The sequence below is a fragment of the Helobdella robusta genome (assembly GCF_000326865.2).
Source record: "Helobdella robusta unplaced genomic scaffold HELROscaffold_62, whole genome shotgun sequence".
In the NCBI taxonomy this organism is placed as follows: domain Eukaryota; kingdom Metazoa; phylum Annelida; class Clitellata; order Rhynchobdellida; family Glossiphoniidae; genus Helobdella; species Helobdella robusta.
In genome coordinates, this window is record NW_008705346.1 from 321,241 (window position 1) to 343,478 (window position 22,238).

The window sequence follows — 22,238 nt, forward strand, 5'->3', positions numbered from 1 at the left end:
CAAGCAAACGAACAAAAACAAGCAAACGAACGAGCAAAACCAGAAGACAAAAACTTATTAAAAATGTAAATTGAACTGGATTTTTGAAAGATGTTCAGTGTTACCAGAATGGACAGCTACATGCCATAGAACATTATTCAAAACTGCCTAAACAGCATAGATAACAAAGTGTAAACAATTCACACAAAGACATCAAAATGTAAACAATGTATACATAGAAATCGAAATATGGACAGTTTATACATAGATATCAAAGTGTAAACAAAAAATAAACAAAGATTCGTAAATAAAAAAAAACTAGAGCTAGCAAAACTCGTACGCAAAGACAACGAACTGTCGAAATCGAGGCATAGAAAAAAAAACTGCAGACAACATGCATAGAAAGTCGACAAAAACAGACCAGCGTAGACAAAAAAATTGTCTCAATTTCACCCATGTAATGATCAAATAAACATGACTTTGTAAATAATTTGGGTATTCCAAATTTGCGTAAAGATTGGAAAATAAAAGAACAATCATAAAAAAAGCAATAACAACATCAGGAAGGGCAACAACTACAACAACAGCAACAACAACAACTCCCACAACAGCAACTATAACTACAACAACAGCAACTACAACAACAAAACAACAACTACAATACAACAACTACAACAACAACAACAACTACAACATCGTCGTACACCAGTGTAACATTCATCTGGAGTTTAATACCATTCTTTTAAATCTGCATAATATTCCCAGGGCAATTTCACCATCATTGTCGTTGTCATCATCATCGTCATCATTATCGTCATTATCTTTTTCATCATCATTATCATCATCTTCATCGTCATCATCATCATCATCATCACTTTTTTATTGCAACCGACGTCATAATCATCCTAATTTTTATTACAATTTTATTTCTCTTTCCTCTTACTTCATCATTATCAGCACAATCCTTGCCAACATCATCATCATCATTACCATCACGGCTATCATCATTACCATCACGGTCATCATCATTATCATCATCATTATCATCATCATCATTATCATCATCTTCCACATCATCATCATCATCATCATCATCATCATCAAAGCTACTCATCTTATCGTAATCAAAATCGTTATCATTATTATCGTAATCTAAATTATGGTATCACCACGATCATTGTCACCCTTACCACAATTACCATCACCACCACCACCAACATATCATCATTATCATCATTATCATCATAATCCTCATCATTATCATCATCATCAGTATCATTATCAGGAAGGAGCACAATGCATAAAGCAAATGACATTTGACTTCTTGCATAGCATGGACAACATTATCCTACAGTCAGTCGCATTAAGATGAATGTATAAGATATGTATGTATGCATGCATGCATGCATACATACATACATACATACATACATACATACATACATACATACATACATACATACATACATACATACATACATACATACATACATACATACATACATACATAATTTTTATGTACTTTTTGTAACTACAAAATGTATATATATATATATATATAATGTTAATATATGTATATTAATAAAACTATATATATAGTTATATATACATGTTTGTGTACGTGTGAGTGTGTAAGTGTGCATATGTTGGTTTGTGTGTCAAAATTTTCACAGTTTTGAACAATAAATCATTGATGGTTTATCCTATATTTACAAAAATTTATCCTATCGATATTTAGGGCAATCCCGTCAATTTGTGTGTGTGTATGTGTGTCATGTGTGTGTGTATGTATATGTGTTTGTATGTGTGTGTGTTTGTATGCACGCGTGTGTGTGTGCATTATTGGAAGCAAATAAACGTCAATTTTCATTATGAAAGCCCCCTACAAATATTCGCATTCATCTGCAGATAATTACAAATATTTACCATTGTTTACATCATCACCTCCATCGTCATCATCATCATTATTACCATCATCATCGTCGTCGTCATCATCATCATCGTCGTCGTCATCATCATCATCATCACGAAATGTTGTTGTTGTTGTTGTTGTTGCAGCCAAGCGTTGCCCAATTGGATCGAGTGTTTCTACCTACGTATGCATGCTTCTGATGATGACCACAATGGCGATGATGATGGTGGTGGTGATAGTGATGGTGATAGTGATGATGATGATGATAGTGATAGTAATGACATGATGATGATGAAAGTGATGGTGATGATGATCGTAATAGTCGTAATAGTGTTAGTGAAGAAGATGATGATGAATGTCACATAAAAAAAAATTGTAGTTGATAATGTTTATGATGTTGTTAATGATGTCATCATCATCATTATCACCATCATCATGATGATCGTCATCATCACCATCACTATCATCATCATCACCATCATTATCATCATCATCGTCATCGCATAATTTAGAATTCCGGCGGAGGAGACAAATAACGTCAGAAATGACACCGGTTCAGTTTCTGGAGCGTTCGGAGAGGTGGGTACGATGTGACTGTAATGTTGATGATGATAACGATGAAGATGACGAGGAATTTTGATGACGATGGTGATGGTGATGGTAATGATGATAATGTTGTTGATAATGATGACGATGACGATGATGGTGGTGATGATGACGATGACGACGATGATGATGATGGTGATGACGATGGTGGTGATGATGATAATGATGATGGTGGTGATGACGATGATCATGATGACGATGATGATAATGGTGATGATGATGATGATGATAATGGGGATGATGTTCAAGTGGAAAAAGTTTAAAAAACGGAAATGGAAAAAGTGAAAATGGAAAATAGAAAAAAATGCAATAATTTTTTTATGTTGGGTCTTATGATAAGAATCAACAACATTATAAATATTCAACAACAAAAACAACATAAACAACAATATCATCAACAGCAAGACACATCAACACACAACAACACTCAACAACAACAAATACTATTACTACCACTACTACAATGACGTCATAAAACAATGACGCCTAAGACGTTTTAATCGCCGTAAAAACAAAACTCAACATGATGTTGCCGAAATCATCCCCACACAATTCCACAGAAAAAGTTTCAAAACAATTTTAAAATTGTTGTAATATTCTTATGAGGAGTGAAACATTAAATAACGAAACTAATAAAAAATATTATTATTTATAATAGAAACTCTTTAATTAACCAATTAAAATGAAATATTATATAAATAAAGTTTTCAGTTACTAACGCTCTCGACATTCACAAACAACTACAGAGATGATGAAATCATGCAAAACCAATCAAGTTTTTATTTCTGTTACAACAAATTTGTTAAACTATACGCTGAAAGATCTGTCTGGAATAAATTAATTGGTGATAATTTAGAAGAATTTACTTGTAGAAGGCATTGGTTGGTTTTCTCTACATGGAAAACTGAATTTGACAATTGTTATATTGTTTATTTCTTTGTGAATTTAAATAAGATTTTTGGTAGTTTTATAGTTTGTTTTGGCCAGGGTATAATGCCCGTAAACTTGCTGTGGTTCTTTATTTATCGTATCAGGATTTCTTACGGTTAGGAATATGGAAATGTCGTATGAAAGATGTGTGGCTGAGGTGGCTGAAGTGGTTGTGGTTGGGGGTTGAAGTTGAAGTTGAGGTTGAACTATATATAGTTTCGAGGCTTTCTTAGTTGAGGTAAGATTGTTGAGTAATGTTGAAATTACTGAATAACGTTGAAATTGCTCATAGGTGTCAAAATTGCTGATGTGATTGATGTTGATGTGACTGTTGTTATTATTATTATTGTTATTATTATTATTATTGTTGTTGTTGTTGTTGTGGTAGCCAACAATTGTGATGTTATGAATGTTGTCGCAACAGGCATACACGCCACAGTTAAGAGCCAGAAGTAATTAGGCCCATTCTATGGCGTGTTGCCACGCATTAAACTCAGCCTATTTCTGTTTCTAAAATGCTTATAAACACGAGCCAACATTAGCTCAATAGTGTACATTCACACAAACCACACACACACACACACACACACACACACACACACACACGCACAAACCCCACACGCACACACACACGCACAAATCCTACACACACACAAAGAGATAGGGATAAACGGATAGACACACACACACACACATACACATCCACACACACGTGTACAAACCTGCATTTTCTTCTTCAAGATATTTTTTACATAATTTGCATGTATATTTTTAAGTCCATACCATCTGTATTCATTTGTGAATATATTCATGTATTTAGACGTGTGTGTGCGTGTGTGTGTGTGTGTCTGTCTGTGTGTGTGCATGCATGCACTCTGGTGAAAGCAGTGCATTGTTTTATTGCATAATAAGTCCCGCACAGCCTAATATTGCATTCATTCATTCGTTCTTTATCTTGATTCCATCCATCTTTCCATTCGTTGCTCTGTCCGCTAATATGATGTTTTTGTGGTTTTTTTGATAATTTTCTTGTCTATGTTTGTTGAATTTGTATCTGTATGTTTATAATTGCGTATTGATATATGCTGGCTTTCAATGTTCTTGCTCATTGTTGTTGTTGTTTTTGCAGGGTTGTCGTCTTCATTCTGTTTGCCAGATCAATATGAATCGGTTGTTTTTTTAATTTAGAGAACAGCCATTGCCTGCCTCGTCTGTGTGTGTCTGACTCACGGGCGTTCCATACATCCTTTCATCTTCCTATCTCCTATCTTTTGGCCATATTTCTAATTTTGAGACAAACTTCTACATTTTTGTTTGTTCATTCTCAACTATTATTAACAACTAACCGATCAAAACCAACTAGCCAATCTCAACCAACCAATCGCATCCAACCAACTAATCACACCAAACTATTCATAACTAACCAATCATATCTTACCAGTTAATTACAACCAACCAATCAACACGCAGACCCATCGACCCAGCCTGCCACAGACCGCATGCAGTGCCCCCAATACAACCACCTCGACACCGACGGCCAAGTACCAGCAATATCACTCCAGCACACCGTCCTCCAGCATAACGCCCCTCTCCTCCCATCACCATCTCACTCGCCACTCACCATCTCTCTCTTCGTCAGCCTCTTGCGCGCCAAACACCGACAATCCCGACGACGATCCATTGATGACGTCATCAACAAACGATGACGTCCCAGATGAAAACAACGACAAACTTGGCGTCCTACATTTCAGCGTGGCCTACAGTTCAAAAGATTCGACCTTGACGTTGAAAATTTTAAGGGCAAATGACCTCGTAGCCAAGGACATGTCGGGAACCAGTGACCCCTACGTTAAAATCTTGTTACTGCCTGATAAGAAGCAGAAGTTGGTGACGAAAATTAAGAGGAAGAACTTAAATCCGAGGTGGAATGAGACGTTTGCGTTCGAAGGTTGGAAGTGTTGATGCTGTTGTTGTTGCTGTTGTTGTTGCTGTTGTTGCTGCTGTTGTTGTTGCTGTTGTTGCTGTTGTCTTGCTCTGTTGTTGTAGCCGCTGTGTGCACAGTTGTGGGGCTGATGAAGATGATGATGATGATGATGAGATGTTGTTGTGTTACTGTTGCAGTTGTATCTGTTTCTTGTTGTAAATTTTACTGCAAGGCTGTGATGGTGATGATTGTGACTGTGATAATGGTGGTCATGATGATGGTGTTTATTTTATTTATGAAGATTTCGTTGGTGCTGTTTCTGTAATTGGTTTGTGGTTGATTTCGTTTTCAAATTAATTTTGCTGGTGTCATTATGTTATGACCGCAATTTTGTCCTTAATGTGTTTAATGTCATTTACGCTGTTGTTGTTGTTGTTGCTGTTGTTGTTGTTGTAACGGAGTTGTTATTTATGTTTTAGTTGTTGTTGTTGTGATGGTGGTTGGTAACGTTGTTGTTGTTGGGGCTGTTGTTGTTGTTGTAATGGAGTTGTTATTTACGTTTTAGTTGTTGTTGTTGTGTTTTTTTGGTTGGGCAGCTGTCGGAACGATTGTTTGTGTCGTTGGAATAGCTATTAATGTCATCAATCTTTTCTCTCCTGCTTCATATTATTTTTTTTTTCAATCATTATAATTATTGTAATCTATCATCAGCGCGATCATCATCAGCATCACCGTCATCGTCGTCATCATCATCGTCATCACCATTTAGGATTTCCGTACACGAAGCTCGTGAATCGCACCCTCTACCTTCAGGTCCTCGACTACGACAGATTCAGCCGGGATGATCCCATCGGCGAACTCTGCATCCCCCTGGCCGACCTTGACCTTTCGAAAGTTCAAACCTTCTCGAGGTCACTGCAACCTTGCAAAAGTTCTGTTGTGAGTTTTGATGATGATGGTGATGATGATGAAAATGAGTAGGACGATGATGAGAATGATGAGGATGATGATAATGATGATGACCGCGATGAAGATGATAATGACGTTTATTGCAAATGACGTCAATAAAGAAGACATCGCTGAAAATTAATATGAATAGCATCAATATCCAGAGACAGCAGCAGTGACTTCAGCGCGGATGAATATGATGGAGAGGACGAACGTTGATGTAAAAATGAACTTCCATCGCCCCTGGATGGCGCCATCGTTGTTCGTTGTTCACTTTTTGGATTCCGAAATGCGTTCATATTTTAATGGCCACCTACTTGCAAAACTCAAGAAGATTTTGAATAAAAGAGAAATAAAGAGAGATATATATAAAGAGAGAGAGAAAAAAATATAAAGAGAGAGAGAGAGAATGATATATGAAAAGTATTGAAAGAAATTACCCCTTAAGCAGTTAAAGAGTTGAAATACAAAATTTCCAAAGTGGAATACAGATGAAAGGAGAAAACAACAACAAAATGGAAAAGATACAAAAAAGATAGTGAAAAAGTGAGAGTGAACGAGAGAGAGAGAGAGAGAGAGAGAGAGAGATGTTGATGGAGGAAAGAGTGAGAAAATTATGTTTGCGCGTATGACGTTATTTATCGCTTGAGCGTAATAAATAAGTTTGTTTGTTTGTGCAGTTGCAGGTCAACAAGAGAGGGTCCTCACCAAAGTGTAGGCGGTTGATGTGCGTGTCATATTTGCGTATCGAAGTATGCGTACAAGTGCGTACATGCGTATGTGTATCTTAGTGTACGTACAACGAATTCGATGATTGCTTGCATTTCTTCAATGTATGTATATGTCAACACAGTATCAAGTTACACCTTGCGTACCTATATTACGCATATATGGATACACATTAGAATTGTACGTGTGTATGTGTGTGTACGTGTGTGTGTATTTACGAGTGTGTGTGCGTACGTATTTGCGCTGTCAATAATGCGGCTGTCATTAACTTTCCATTGAAGTGGAAAACTTCCCTAAGAGTGTTCAGTTGAGTGTGTAACAGAAAAAAAATTGATTTAATTAAAACTGTAAATATTTGATCGTGGTTTTTAAGATGAGATAAGATGCTAGATGTGTGTCTGTTTTTGTCCGTGTCTGTTTGTTTCTCTGTGTGTGTGCGTGTGTCTGTGTGTGTGCGTGCGTGTGTGCGTGTGTCTATATAAACATTCATCTATGTTTACGTGTAATATGTGTTGGCAACTATTTAGTTTGTGTGTGGTTTGTTGATATATATGTATCTTTACATGTATGCACGTGCGTGTGCGTGTGTATGTGTGCGTGTGTCCGTTTCAAAAAAGTTATTTATGGTCACATTCTGATGGGTTTATCAATCATATATATCTAGGAAGATTAATGATGATGGTGATGATGATCAATGACGATGGTGATTATGATTATTTGTACGTATCTGTGTGCGTGTGTGTGTGTTTTCATGTGCGTGTGTGCGTGTGTCTGTGTGTGTGTCGGGCGTCATTGATGGCAGGATGAAGTCATGTCAAGTTGGTCTGTGAGTTTCACCATAGAAGGTGATTGATGCAAAGTTAGATATTTTTTTAAGAAAATTCAATGATGATGGTGATGATGAAATGGTGATGATGATGATGACGAGATGATGTGGTGATGATGATAGTGATTATGGTGATGATGATTTTTTTGGTGTTATTGTAATTGTTATAATTGAATAAAATGTGATGGAAATGATGATGACGACGATGAGAATGACGATGATGAAGAAGATGATGATGGCGATGATGAAGAAGATGATGATGAAGATGAAGAAGAAGATGATGATGACGATGAAGAAGAAGATGATGATGATGACGGTGACGATGAAGAAGAAGATGATGATGACGATGATGACGATGAAGAAGAAGATGATGATGACGATGAAGAAGAAGATGATGATGATGACGGTGAAGATGAAGAAGAAGATGATGATGACGATGATGACGATGAAGAAGAAGATGATGATGACGATGAAGAAGAAGATGATGATGATGACGGTGAAGATGAAGAAGAAGATGATGATGACGATGATGACGATGAAGAAGAAGATGATGATGATGACGGTGACGATGATGATGACTGTTGCATGCTCTTTCCAATGTGGATTGTTCGAACTATGTTGATGTTATCTCTATCTCTTGTTTACGACGATGATGTCTGTGTTGTTGTGGTTGCTGTTGTTGTTGTTGTTGTTGTTGTTGAGAATGGTGATGACGATGACGACGATGATGATATTGTTGTTGATGATAATAATGGTGACGATGATAATGATGATGATGACGAAGATGAAGACGGATATCATCATTGATGTACCCAATAAAATGATTCACGACGCAAATATGGCAAATCGAAAAATAATAAAAAAATTTTTTATTCCCCTAGAATATTAATAATTAATTGCAATTTTTCTCCGATAGTTAAAAATAAAAATAATAATAATAATAACTTTTTTATTTAAATCATATATATTTTTTCTATAATTTTATTTCAAAACACGTGCTAGCATTCCGTTTGGTGCGCTGGCTTAAGAACTTTACTTAAGAACAAGCTGTTCAAATACAAGTCTGCGTGTGTTTGTGCGTGCGTGTGTGCCTTCGTGTGTGTGTGCCTTCGTGCGTGCGTGCGTACGTGAGAAATGATGCAACAGAGGTAGAATGCAACAGTACAGTAAGTATGATGGCTGCCAGATAGAGGAAGATGATACTAAATAGCATTCCATTACTCTATCTTAACCAGCCAATTCTAATTTACCTAGAGAGCTTTTAAAGTTTTTCTTCTACAAATACAAATAAATAAAAATCCGCATTTAAAAATAAGCTCAAAAAAACTTATTGTTAAATACGGAGCCGCAGAAAAACACACATACACACACATGTACATATATACACATACACACATACATAAAAGTTAGAAAGAGACCATATTTTATACAGTATTGTATATACTGTACATATATAAAAGTATACACGCATACGTGCACATTTACACACACACATACACACACATACATATATACATACATCTATATACACAGATACGTGCGTATATATATACGCAAATCAAAGCCTAGATACATTTTTCTTCTTTGTACACAAAACATGACGTTGAATATTTTAAAAAACAACTGAAATATTAGTTTTTTAGAATAAACTCGATATTCGTCATCAAAATTCAAAATTACTTGCAACCTTATCTCTCTCTTTCTCTCTCTCTCTCTCTCTCTCTCTTTCTCTTTCTCTTTCTTTTCCTTTTTTTCATTTCTCTCTCTCTCTCTCTCTCTTTCTCTTTCTCTCTCTCTATCTTTCTCTTTTTATTATACAATAAAAGTTCTGAATAAAACGGTTTTAGTCAACAAAAATGGTTATTAAGTTGATAAGAAACCCCTAACGATAGCAATCACATCTGATAAGCATTTAAAATAAATTCAGTGATAATAACTTTATGAAATAAATGCAGGATGGTCCCTCTGTAAAGTAAATGTTTGATGGATTTCGGCGTCGAAATTGAAAAATTTCAGTTTGGAACGGAAGATGAATGCATTGCGGTTAAATCATAAACCTGGGAGTACTTGAAATAAAATGGATTGTATGTATGTGTTTGTTTGTTTGTTTGTATCTTTGTTTGTTTGTATGTTTGCATGGTCGTTTGTTTGAGTGTTTGTTTGTATGCATAAATGTATGTTTGTGTGTGTTTGCTGGTGTGTGTTTGTTTGTGTATTTGTGTGTTTTTGTGTATATTGTTTTTGAATTATTCTATGTCCGAGTGTTTTCACGTTTGTACGCTGTTTGTGTGATTGTCCTGGGGGTATATGTGTATGTGTGTGTGTATTTGTGTGTGTATGTGTGTGTATGTGTGTGTATGTATATATATTATTGTAAGCTTGTTTTCCGTGTAAGAAACAGCATGCATATGTAAATAAGGTTAAAGACATTCATAAATATCGCACTGGAATATTCCTCGTCTATCAGTTGCTAATTAACTTGCCTCGATACACGCATACACACATACATAATACCTACACACACATGCACACACGTTTATACACGCACACACACACACACATATTAATCTTATCAACAGCTGCAATATGATTTTCGTTTTGTCAATTTCTATGTAAATTCCAAAAGTAGAAATATATACGATCATATATTAATCTCTGTTAGATACAAATATTTACACACACACCACACGCAAAAACACACATACACACACATACACACATGCACACAAACACACACATCACACATATACAAACACACATACACACACAAACAGCAGATGAAGTGAATTTATTTGAAGATGAGCAAAAAACCTAATGATGACCATATTGCACTTAAAAGCAAGCAAAACGCGTTTTTTTTGTCGTGTTTCATGTATACACGAGACAACATGATACTACACAACACACACACGCACACACGCACACACACACACGCACGCACACACAAACGGAAGTCAATTTACAAGTACAAACACATAAACATGAATTTTTTATCAGCACTGAACGTGTTAAAAATATTAAACAAAAAAAACACACTGGCAAACACACAAACCCTCTTACACACACACACAAACAAACATACGCCCACATACAGACACACACAACAGCACACTAACCAACCAGCCAACAGCCCCGCAAATGAAATTGCATTGGTACAGGCATCCGAACATACATGAAGAGCAATTATAACTTCGCATTTTGTTTGTATATATGGGCGTATTTATCGTTGCGTGCGTGTATGTGTGTGTGCGTGCGTGCGCGTGTGCGTGTAGACGTGTACAAAAAACGTTTAAACGCACGTACACATTTTTTGGCGTGTGTGTGGCGTGTGTGAGTGAGCGAGTGTGGTGTGTACGAAAATTCCAAGAAACATCACTCTCACATGCATACATACATATATTTGTAGCAGCAACATTACTTTGCATGTGTGCACATGTGACGATGCGAAGGAACCGCAGACGAAATGTCGCTTACAATCTCTACGCCAACATTCGCTAGCGAGCATACCGACTGCACCATCAATAATATGCACATTTCTACAATAAAATATCAATTACATTCTAAATCACACGCATTCCATGTAGTGCGGTGCACGTATGAGAGCAAGCCTTCGTACATGAATGTTACAAGTTTATGTAGGCCACTTACAATCCATAATACAATTGTACAGACGATCTTGGATACAATTTGTACATACAATCTATAGAATACAAATGTGCATATATCTTAATACAAATGTACATACAAACTTAATACAAATATACATACAAACTTAAAAACAATTGTACATGCAATCTTTGATACAAATGTACAAACAATTTTGATACAAAGCACATAAAATTTTTTATACAACTGTACATACAGTCTTTCATACAAATGTATATACAATTTCAATACAATTGTACAAACAATCTTTGATACAAATGTACAGACAATATTGAATGCAAATTAGAGACGCACCGTATATCTGGCTTTGGCCTCAGTCATTTTAAAAGGCCGAATAGACAAAAGATGCAACTTTCGATTAAGGCGTTACTTTTTTGTCCTTTCAAGACAGTAACTGGCGAAAAATTTATATTGAACAGTTAATAATGAAAAATTTATATTGGAGATCACAATTGCTAAAACATCTGAATTTAATCAAAAGGTTGATTATCACCTCGATAAACATTTGCCGAATAGAAGTTAAATTGCCTACTTCTTTTTCAATAGACCGTTTTTATTCTAAAAAATACAATTTTGTTAAAAATTGTGGGTTTTTTGGCATTCGATCTTCTGCATCGGCAGAATAGGAAGATGAACTACTCAGCTATTCGGCTTTCTTCCAAGTACACAACACTCTTCAATGCTCCCATTTTACTCTCAAAAACAAAAAAACCATTTATACACAAATACGATCGTTAAATAAGCAGATATTCAGATACAACTACAAACAATAATGAAAGAATACTCAAACATATGCATGCATGCGTACATGGATGGATGCATGGATGCATACATACATGCATGACGCAGACAATGTGTATATACACATACACATACAAACCTGGCCACAATTTTGCATATTCGACCAATGTTATTTTTTTGGCTCCTCGCTTGTATGCATATGTATACATTTGAACGTCTGTGTGCACAACTGTACAATTGTTTGTCTTTCTGAATGTATGTTTGTAGGTCTGTGTATGTTTGTATTTTGTATTCATTTGGTTTGTATGTGTTTATGCTCATATATTTATGTACTTATGTCATAAAATCAAATCATATAAACGCCTTCAAAGATTTTCATATAATGATATATATATATATATATATTTATATAAATATACATATGGACATGTATACATATGCATATAATGTACTAATGTACAGGCATAATGGTATTGGTATTTTTGTATGTATTTGTATTTTTGTTTGTATCAATATTTGTATCTCCGTTATTTATTCTCTGAACCCATAAAAAAATGAACTATGTTTTGCTTGGATAGGACTTTTACTGCCCATGGCTCTATTTGCGCGCGCGCGTGTGTGTGTGCGTGTGTGTGTGCGTGTGTGTGTGTGTATGTCTGCGCGATCTGTTGCCTGATGTATCGGCTCCTATGCGTAAAACATTCATTATGCGTTAGTACTGTTATTGTTTATGCGTGCGTGCGTGCGTGTGTGTTTTGTCTAGTGCGTGTGTGAGAGTTCTGAGTTTTTTTTGTTTGTTTAACTGTTTTGCTGTTGTTTCGCTATATGTTGTTTGTTTATTGTTGTATATTAGTGCATGTAAGTGTCGGTTGTTTTGTTGTTACGTATAAGTCTGCATGTATGATGTTGTTACTTTCACATTCTATGTTTCTTGGATGTGATTTTATAAATGGTTTTATGGGATCATTTTTCATTTCAGTGGCGTTTCCACGCCTGGCGTCCAATTTCCATTGTGTTGGATGCCTACAAGCGTTGTTATACACATGTGTGAATTGTTTATACGTGTGTGAATTGTTTATACGTGTGTGAATTGTTTATACGTGTGTGAATTGTTTATACGTGTGTGAATTTCTCGTGCGTGTTTGTTGAGTCAGATTTCTAAGCAATTGGTTCAATACAAAACATTGATATTAATACATACATAATGTTGTTTGTTTATAATATGAGCGATAAAAATACAGTCTATAAAAAATTTGTGTATATAGGTCGCTTAAACGTTCTGGTTTATACCTATGTGTTTATATCTTCGCTTAAACGTTCTGGTTTATACCTATGTGTTTATATCTTTGCTCGTCTTAGCACATGATTTTTAGTATTTCATATCTTTGTTAGTTAATATTTGTTGTATCTATGTTTAAACTAACTACATTGGGTTTTGTGTTATGCTGCTTTGTTAGATTTATCAGTTATATCTTTATTTTTGTCGTCTGGTTATTTTCCTTCGTAGACAAATTTTTGTATCTTTGATATTTTTGTATCTATAATATTTTTGTATCTTTGATATTTTTGTGTCTATAATATTTTTGTATTTTTGATATTTTTGTATCTATAATATTTTTGTACCTTTGATACTTTTCTTTGGTGTCTTTGATATTTTGGTATATTTGATAATATTTTTGGTATATATTTTTATCTTTGGTATTTTTGTATCTTTGTTTACGTCATTGTGAGCGTATTAACGCCCAGGTGCTCTGTCCACTGATGATAACATTTTCCATATTCAACACTCCCATTGGTGATGAAGATGATGACGACGACGATGATAGTGATGATGATGATGATGTTTATGATGATGAGGATGATGATGGTGATGATGACGATGATGATGATGTTGATGTTTATGATGACGATGATGTTTATGATGACGATGATGATGGTGATGACGATAATGACGGTGTTAATAATGATGATGACCCAATCCAATTCAATAAAGGACTAATTCTCTCATCAGCTCTTCGTCCATCCATCCGCCCATGAATTAATAATTCAGTTCTATTTTTAACTTCACGTTTTTTTTTCTCTCTCAATTTGCTTTTTTTATTTTCGGTTTCTATTTTTTAAGGAAGAATAGGTTTTTCCAATCTTTTTTGGTTTTTCGCTATCTCCATTTTATTTTTCAATCATTTTTATCTATATTTTTTTGACCAGCTCTTGACATTTTTTGAATTTTTTTTTTAGAAACTTTTTTTTGAGAAATCTTTTTGCCGCAGTCTACATGACATATGTTGTTTTTGTTGTTGATGATGTTGTTGCTGATGTTTTTGTTGTTGATGTTTTCGTTGTTGATGTTGTTGTTGATGTTTGCTATTGAAGTGGTTATAAGATAGTGATGAAAAAAATCGATCCGCATACACATTTGTCTATACGTTCATCCATCCATCTATTCATTTTCCCACCCATTCATCTATCCATTCATCCATCCATTCATCCATCCATCTATTAATCTATCTCTGTATCTAATTTGTCTATTTGTCTCTCTAAATATCTCTTCACTCAATTATTCATCTATTCATTTGCCTGCAAGTTTTTTTCCAACTTAAGGGATATTCTCATCATTATAAAATATTTTTAATTTGCACACATTGGGAGTAGTGAGTTTTGTTTGAGGATGAAAGAGATGATGATGACGACGATGATGCCAATGTGGATGATACAATGATTAAAATGACTGCGATGTTGTGATGATGGTGGTGATAACGGTTACGACAATGACAATGCCGACGACGACAGCCACAACAGCGATGACGACGACGACAGCCACAAAGGTAACGACGACGACGACAGCCACAACAGCAACGACGACGACGATTATTGACATTTGTTGCTATCGATCGTGATTTCCGCTAAGACTGTTTCAATAGTCCGATATAAAAGCCTGAAACAAGAGTGGGCGCTGAAGAAGACGATGATGACGACGATGATGACGACGATGATGACGACGATGACGATGAAAAAAACATGATGAAGAGGATTATTAATAATGGCTGTGCTTAATTTGATAATGTCGTCCCGGACCATCAAAACATAGCGGTAACTACAATAACAATAAAGTTAACGATAATGACTGCAATAAAGATGACGATCAAGGCGACGCTACAAAAAACGCCGGCCACAACAACCACAAAGAGACATCATTAACGATAAACACTTTTTATATTTTATTCTTTAAAAACGTTCGCTAGTGTAGTCACAAAATTTCATCTCTCCATGAAATCCATCAAGGGTAAACTGGGAGAGTTGCAAGTGTCGCTGAACTACGAAGGCAGTGTTGGAGTCATCAGCGTTGGCATCGTCAAGGCAAGGAATTTGAAAGCTATGGACATCAACGGCTCATCTGGTCAGTAGTAGTAGTAGCAGTTACTCGTCTTTCTTCATTTTAAGACTGTTGAAGAACAATCAACGAAGAACAATAAACGATTCAATTATTAGTATGTCGATACTTGGATCAAATTTATTGCTGACTAGTTGTAACGAATCCCATGCTTCAGATCCTTACGTTAAAGTCTGGTTAATGCACGATGGCAAAAAAGTGGAGAAGAAGAAGACTGAGACGAAGGAGAAAGACTTGAACCCAACATTCAATGAGACCATGATGTTCACCGTCCCGTACGAACGCATCCGGCAGACCAGCTTGGTCGTCTCTGTCATGGATTACGATCGTATGGGCAGGAATGAACCTATTGGTTTGTACTTTCTCTAACAACTCAACTAAACCAATCAGTTATAATAGAACAATCAATCCATCCACCAACCAATCAATCCATTTATCCATCCATCCATCCATCCATCCATCCATTCATCCATCCATCCATCCATCCATTTAGGCCAATTAATCCTAGGCAATAAGAGCGGGCCTATGGAAGTAAAACACTGGAATGAGATGTTCGCGAAGAGTCGGACGAACGTTGTCAAGTGGCACATATTGAAGGATTTCAGTTGAACTGTCACCACTGTTGTTATATTGTTAATGTTAACGTAATCGTCGTTTCGCGTACAAAATGTTAAGATCGTTAAAGTGTATTCTAAATTTCAAAGTGTGTGTGTGTATTTGTGTGTGAGTGTGTGTGTGTGTGTGCGTGCGTGTACTACACATACAAGTAGTTTATGTATCTCCTCCGCGTTTTTTCTATCTTGATTTTTTGCATTAAGATAAACTCTTTTCGGAAACAACACAAAATTTATTTTGTATCCCTATTGATTTTTCATTATTTTTCAAAACGACTTGTACTGTTCGAGCTTACAGACCCTATGAAAAACCATCCATCTTATGAAAAGAACCGACTCCATCATCCACAAACATGCATAATATTCTTTCTTCAAGTGTAGTGGTGACATTTGTCAGACAATTTTACTGATAACTTCTTATTTATTACATAATAACATCGCAATAGCATGTCTCTGTCTTCATTCCATATTAACCTTAATTTATTTCGTTTTTTATTTACTTTTTTCAAGTGTATTACATACTCATATACATATTCTGGAGGTATACATATATAATATATATATATATATATATATATATATATATATATATATATATTATATATATATACATGTTTGTGCGTGTGTGTGCATGTGCGCGTGCGTGTTGTATATACACGCAAACTCGCAAGCATAAAGCATTAGAATGTGTCCAATTCAATTTAAAGTACTTAAACAGTTTTTAGCGTCGGATATAATCAAAGTGTGTACTGTCAGAGATTGCGATATAGCAAACCACATAATGGTGCCACATATATTTTTGCATAATCGATTGACATAGAAGAGTCCGTACTTATGGGCTATATTAAAGTGTACTAAGTATCAATTTCTAGCATTACGCTCTATTAAATCTGTACACTTGATTCTTATAGACTCATTATGAAATGTCTGTTCGTCATGCTAGTGTAAGTTACATTTAAACACCATGCTTTATATGTATCTGTTCGATTTTTTTTACAACTTTAATGCTTCAAATGACGGGCGATCACTTTTTGGCGTCGTACAATGTACATCTGTAGTACGAGTACGGAAAACTTGTGTGGGTGCCAACAACTTAGCAACAATTTAAGCTTTGTAAACAAAAAATATTTACTGAACGGCGTTTGTTGTTACAAACCTGACATCAACCTTTCTTTTGTAGGATTAAAACGAACAGCTGATTAATTACAATCGGTAATTTTAGTTATCGTAATGTACGATTATAGAAATGATTTCAGATATTTCAGGCACTCGTTCAGTAAATAAAATTCGTTGTTTTGGTTGAAATCTGAAGTGAAATGAATATACTGGTTTTATTTTATATTTTTATATGTACGCCACCTCGCATCATTGTTTAATATTTGAATGTGTATAACAATGACAACACTGGCAACAGTGTTAATAATGTCTGTTAATAATGTTGACAACAGTTTTTTTTGCACGGTTTCATTGCTATTGATCTTTTTGTTACAACCTATAAACACGCAAGACAAACGTATTTCACCCAAAACCATCAAATAGTTGTTCGTGTTCTCTGTACTGCGGATATATTTTTAAGAATAAATGAGACACCGCAATCTTCCAAGTTTCGTAAATTTAGCTACGCAACAAAAACTCAACACAACCCCAACCCAAGCAATGCGATCGAGCGGACGGACGCATTCAACTTTAACTGAGCAAGAAACCAACCAAGACTCAAAAATTTACAATAAAAAAATTTCACACATCTGTACAACAAACGCTGGTTCCTTCTTGGAAACAAGCAAAAACGCCCAAAGATAAGAATTACCTGATTGTGGGTACTTAGAAACCAACTAACTAATGCTTATCTTTCAAAAAATGATCTAACTTAAAACTTGTCTCAACTTTTATCAAATTTTTATACAAATTTTATAAAAATTCTCCAACGTCTCTGACAAGCTTTTTTGATAATATGCACATTTTGATTATGATCTGATACTAAATGTGAAAACCTGATTTACTTCGTTACTTACAGAGTTTGTTGATGATTTAAATGGAATTTCGTTTCTTAAACTACAAAAACCCAGGTAAAATTTATTTTCATACTGTCTTCGTACATATAATTATATAAATAGGCCTTCAGACATACTCATACCCCCCCAGATACAAACCATATTCTGGAAACATACTCCAATAAGAAATTATGACAAGAAATGTTAAACATGGCCGGCCATGGAAGTGGGTTATCAGTGACAAATACTTGTTCTATGAATTACTTGAAAGCTTATATAAGCAAATAAGATAAGACCATAGCATTTTGTATGGCTTACTCACTAAGATTCTTTAAATAATTTCATCTTGTCGTGAATTGATTACTTTTAAAGTTATCTTTATTCAAATACTTTTGTCATTAAGTTTCTAACTTAACTTTTTATAACTCACATAATGGTATTTATAAATTGCGTAAACAAATGCCAAAAGATAGATGACATATCAAAAACATTTATAATTTTAATAAATAAATAACTTCATTTAAATAATTCAGTAAGTTGATTCATTGCGATTAGTTAAGAAAGTGTATGATTTATAGTGATAAAAATGTCGTGTTATAATAAATAATTAATTAGCAGTTGCTGACAAAATATAACAGATCATCACTAAGGCAGTTTTGTCATCTTTGTCATTATTTCTAACACTATTTACAGTTTGATATCAAAATATTTAATAAGTCACTCCATTAAAATATATTTATATTCGTAATTTGTACACGGTCGTAATTCACTTTACTCTCAACCCTTCATCGTGTCTTTCAAATTTATTCAATCATCATTAGCATTAATACCGCATTCATTCAGATAGAACAATTTCTTATTCCACCTTTTTGTAGATGCCACGACAGCTGGCACAATGACTATGACCGCCATCATCATCCACCTCTCCTCTACCAAGAGTCGAATTTCTTCCTTTCCAACAATCCACAAGAATCCTCCAGACGCCGTAGAGAATGTACAAAACAAAGAAAATGACAAATGAGATGAGTAAAATGACATCTAGCAACAAATACTGAAACGTGAAGAGTTCTTTGCCGGGTGGTTGAAGATGGTCACAGCCGTATTTGATCACGTGTTCGGTCCAGTAGGCTGCCCGCTCTGATGCCGATTGGGGCTGCGAGCGAAAGATCTCTGAGGCTTTTGTTATGTTGCTCTTATAGGTCGGATCTTCAATGATCTGGATGTGTGTGTGTTTGTTTGTTTTGTTTGTTGGTTTGTTTGTTGGTTTGTGTTCGTGTGCGTTAGTATACAAGCGGACAAAAAAAAATAGCTATGAACTAATGTATTTATGATGTAAAAACTAATAACAAATTAAAAAAAAACAAAAACTAAAAAAAGACAAACAAACAAAAACAAACAAATAATTGCAGACCATGCGTATCTTCTTCGTCATCTCTTCAACGGACAACTTTCTAAAATCCAACATTTCACCGAAATGTTTTTCGACAATTCTCTGTGCATTTTTTGGCTGGTCACCAAACAAAGGTATCGTCAACATGGGGACCCCTTGTTGTGTGTATGTGTGTGTGTGTTTTTGTTTGTTTGTGTGTGTGTGTGTGTGTGCGTGTGTGTGTCTACATGTCTTTAAGAGATAAATTAATAATATATTGATTTGTTTGAACAATTTTTTAAAAGTAAATACAGATTTTAAAAAATTCCTCATTTAAACCGTGATATAGGGCTTCGAACTGTCCGTTATTTCCTCCATGAGTTATGAACAGAACTACTTCCTTCCTGCTCAGCAATTGGTTTTGCGGCAGCCAATCAGATATGAGAACGTTCGGCGGTAATTTTGAATGTGGCTCCGTACCGTTGGTCTTCCATATAAATCTGATTTTATTAATCACCATTTAATCAACGGTCATTTTGAATGAGCTTGATTTTATTTCTCAATAAGTTGTTAACTCTGAAGCAGAACTAACTGGAGGTGGGTAACATCTTAAGAATACATCTATTTTAAAATAAACTCTCTGCTGTTGCTTCAAATATATTGATTGAATGAACAAAACACTGACCTGAGTTTTGGAAATTGGCTGAAAACATCTAAAAAAAGTTTGGTGTATCGATCCGGAAATGACGATACGAGGGAGCCGAACGAGACAAGGACCGCACCGTCGCTCCCTTCTGCACTCAGAAATGACTCATATTTGGACATTGTTGATGGTGATGAGGAGGAAGAAGAGGGTGACGACGAAGATGACGAAATTATTTCAATAGTCAAACCACCGACGTGAGCGACGTTAGCGGTGTGCGGCATAATTTTATCCATTGCCAGATTGTGCGTTGTGAAGAACATTGCCGATTTTCTGACCAACTCGTTCAAGTTACGGAAATCTTTAAACTTTCTGTATTCGTCGAGTAACTTGTCTGAGATTGGCATATCGAAGGGTGATGTGATCATCTGCCAGACCATCAGGGCTACGTTGTACAATCTGTTGACGAATACACTGGCGTTCAGTGACTTGCCGGCCAGAATGGGAGTATAAAAGGAAGGTAACCAGGGAGTTGGAACCATCGAGGGATCTAACGCGTCCGTGTAAGTTATCCAGGGAATGCCTAGCTTGTGAGGTATCAAGTAAAAGTAGTTTATCATCGGCAGGCAGTCGACCACTGCGATGTCAAGTTTCAACGACTTCAACTTATCGATTAGTTCGTCGTTATCGGTAAGTAGTTCTCTATGAAGAACGGAGTTTACTATTTGCGATTGCTCCAATACGTAGCTCATTTTGGGATCGTGATCCATGAAATTCATCGTCATATCCTGATTGAATTTCTCGATATTCATCACCTCGCTACTTTTGCCGCCATAGCGATGATAGGTTACTCCGAAGTTTGGCCAACCAGGAGGGGCTTTGAAGCTGACGTCAAGCAGCATGTGCACGTGATGTCCACGTTTGGCCAGTGCCCATCCAATCACATTCAACGAGCCCACGTGACTGTTCACAGGAATAGGAATCAGTAAAATTCCGCTGGCTTCGGTGAAGTTGAGAAGCGCGAGTAGGTGCGGAACTATGAAGGAAAATGTGAACGTCACTGAAATCATTGCGTCCTAGAGGCTACAAGACGTTCAAAAATTCACAACTTGCGGTATAAAAATGTCAACTATTAATTATTTATTTGCAGAAATAAGTTACGCTCGTCTCAATAAAATGAACTTTTATAAATCCAAAAACAGTCAATTCGTTGGTCGTTTCAATATTTTGCTGTTTCTTATGTTAACAAAAAATAGATTAAACAAAACTACAATTAAATTTTTGGTTTATCGCTTGAAACTTCAACGTCATGTGGTTTTTCGTGCCATATCCTTTGCGACCAATACTTTTATATGTATGTGTATATATATATATATATACACATACAAAATAAGATATATATATATATATATATATATAGACCAATACATATTATATATATATGTATGTATATATATATAAAAACCAATATATATTATATATATATGTATATATATATGTATAAATTTAGGGTTGGGACTGTCGTACAGACAATTATTAAAAAATATTACTGATTAGTTAATCAAAATTGAAAATGCAGTGATATATATATATATATATATTATATATATATATATATATATATAAAATTATATACCTATATACTCGAATAAAGATAGTATATGTATGTATATATGTTCATGTCATTTTTTTAACAAAGCATATTTATAATTCTTTCACAAATAGTAAGCGTAATAAAAATAAAAATAATCAAATTGTTGTTATTCTGAAATAATAATAATGTTAATAATAATAGTAATAATAATTTCAAAGAGTTAAAATGGGTTTCATAAAATTATTTATAGAAAAAAAATAATTTGAGCAATACTATGCTCTGATTCATTTTAGTAGTGGCCGTTGTTTTTCTGTTTTGTAGACTAGAATTTTACTCGTTTCATTATGTATCAGTGTTTGTATGTGTATATGTATC

The 22,238-nt window shown here is 35.0% G+C and overlaps 2 protein-coding genes across 2 annotated transcripts; one reads left to right on the forward strand and one right to left on the reverse strand.

Annotated features, from left to right (window-relative positions):
• Nucleotides 1-5,110: 5,110 nt before the first annotated feature.
• On the forward strand, nt 5,111-16,261 carry Syt7b (synaptotagmin 7b; the record flags this gene model as incomplete). Its single annotated transcript, XM_009029763.1, has 5 exons — nt 5,111-5,375; nt 6,121-6,290; nt 15,544-15,658; nt 15,810-16,004; nt 16,146-16,261. The coding sequence occupies 5 exons, from the start codon at nt 5,111-5,113 to the stop codon at nt 16,259-16,261; spliced, it is 861 nt and encodes a 286-aa protein (XP_009028011.1).
• A 2,409-nt stretch (nt 16,262-18,670) lies between these two features.
• On the reverse strand, nt 18,671-21,567 carry HELRODRAFT_186053 (hypothetical protein). Its single transcript, XM_009029797.1, has 4 exons — nt 20,312-21,567; nt 19,966-20,126; nt 19,669-19,802; nt 18,671-19,473 (listed from the first exon to the last, which is right to left on the reverse strand). Exons 1-4 carry the CDS (start codon nt 21,337-21,339, stop codon nt 19,114-19,116), a joined length of 1,683 nt encoding a protein of 560 aa, XP_009028045.1. The 5' UTR covers nt 21,340-21,567; the 3' UTR covers nt 18,671-19,113.
• Between the last annotated feature and the right edge of the window lie 671 nt (nt 21,568-22,238).

What these genes read in the sequence shown, in the direction of transcription:
- HELRODRAFT_186053 (XM_009029797.1), bottom strand. Translation starts at nt 21,339, where the DNA reads ATGATTTCAGTGACGTTCACATTTTCCTTCATAGTTCCGCACCTACTC. An exon ending in AGCCAATTTCCAAAACTCAG is followed by an intron (nt 20,127 to 20,311) that starts GTCAGTGTTTTG and finishes TAATAAAATCAG; the next exon opens with ATTTATATGGAAGACCAACG. An exon ending in GTTCGAAGCCCTATATCACG is followed by an intron (nt 19,803 to 19,965) that starts GTTTAAATGAGG and finishes ACACACAACAAG; the next exon opens with GGGTCCCCATGTTGACGATA.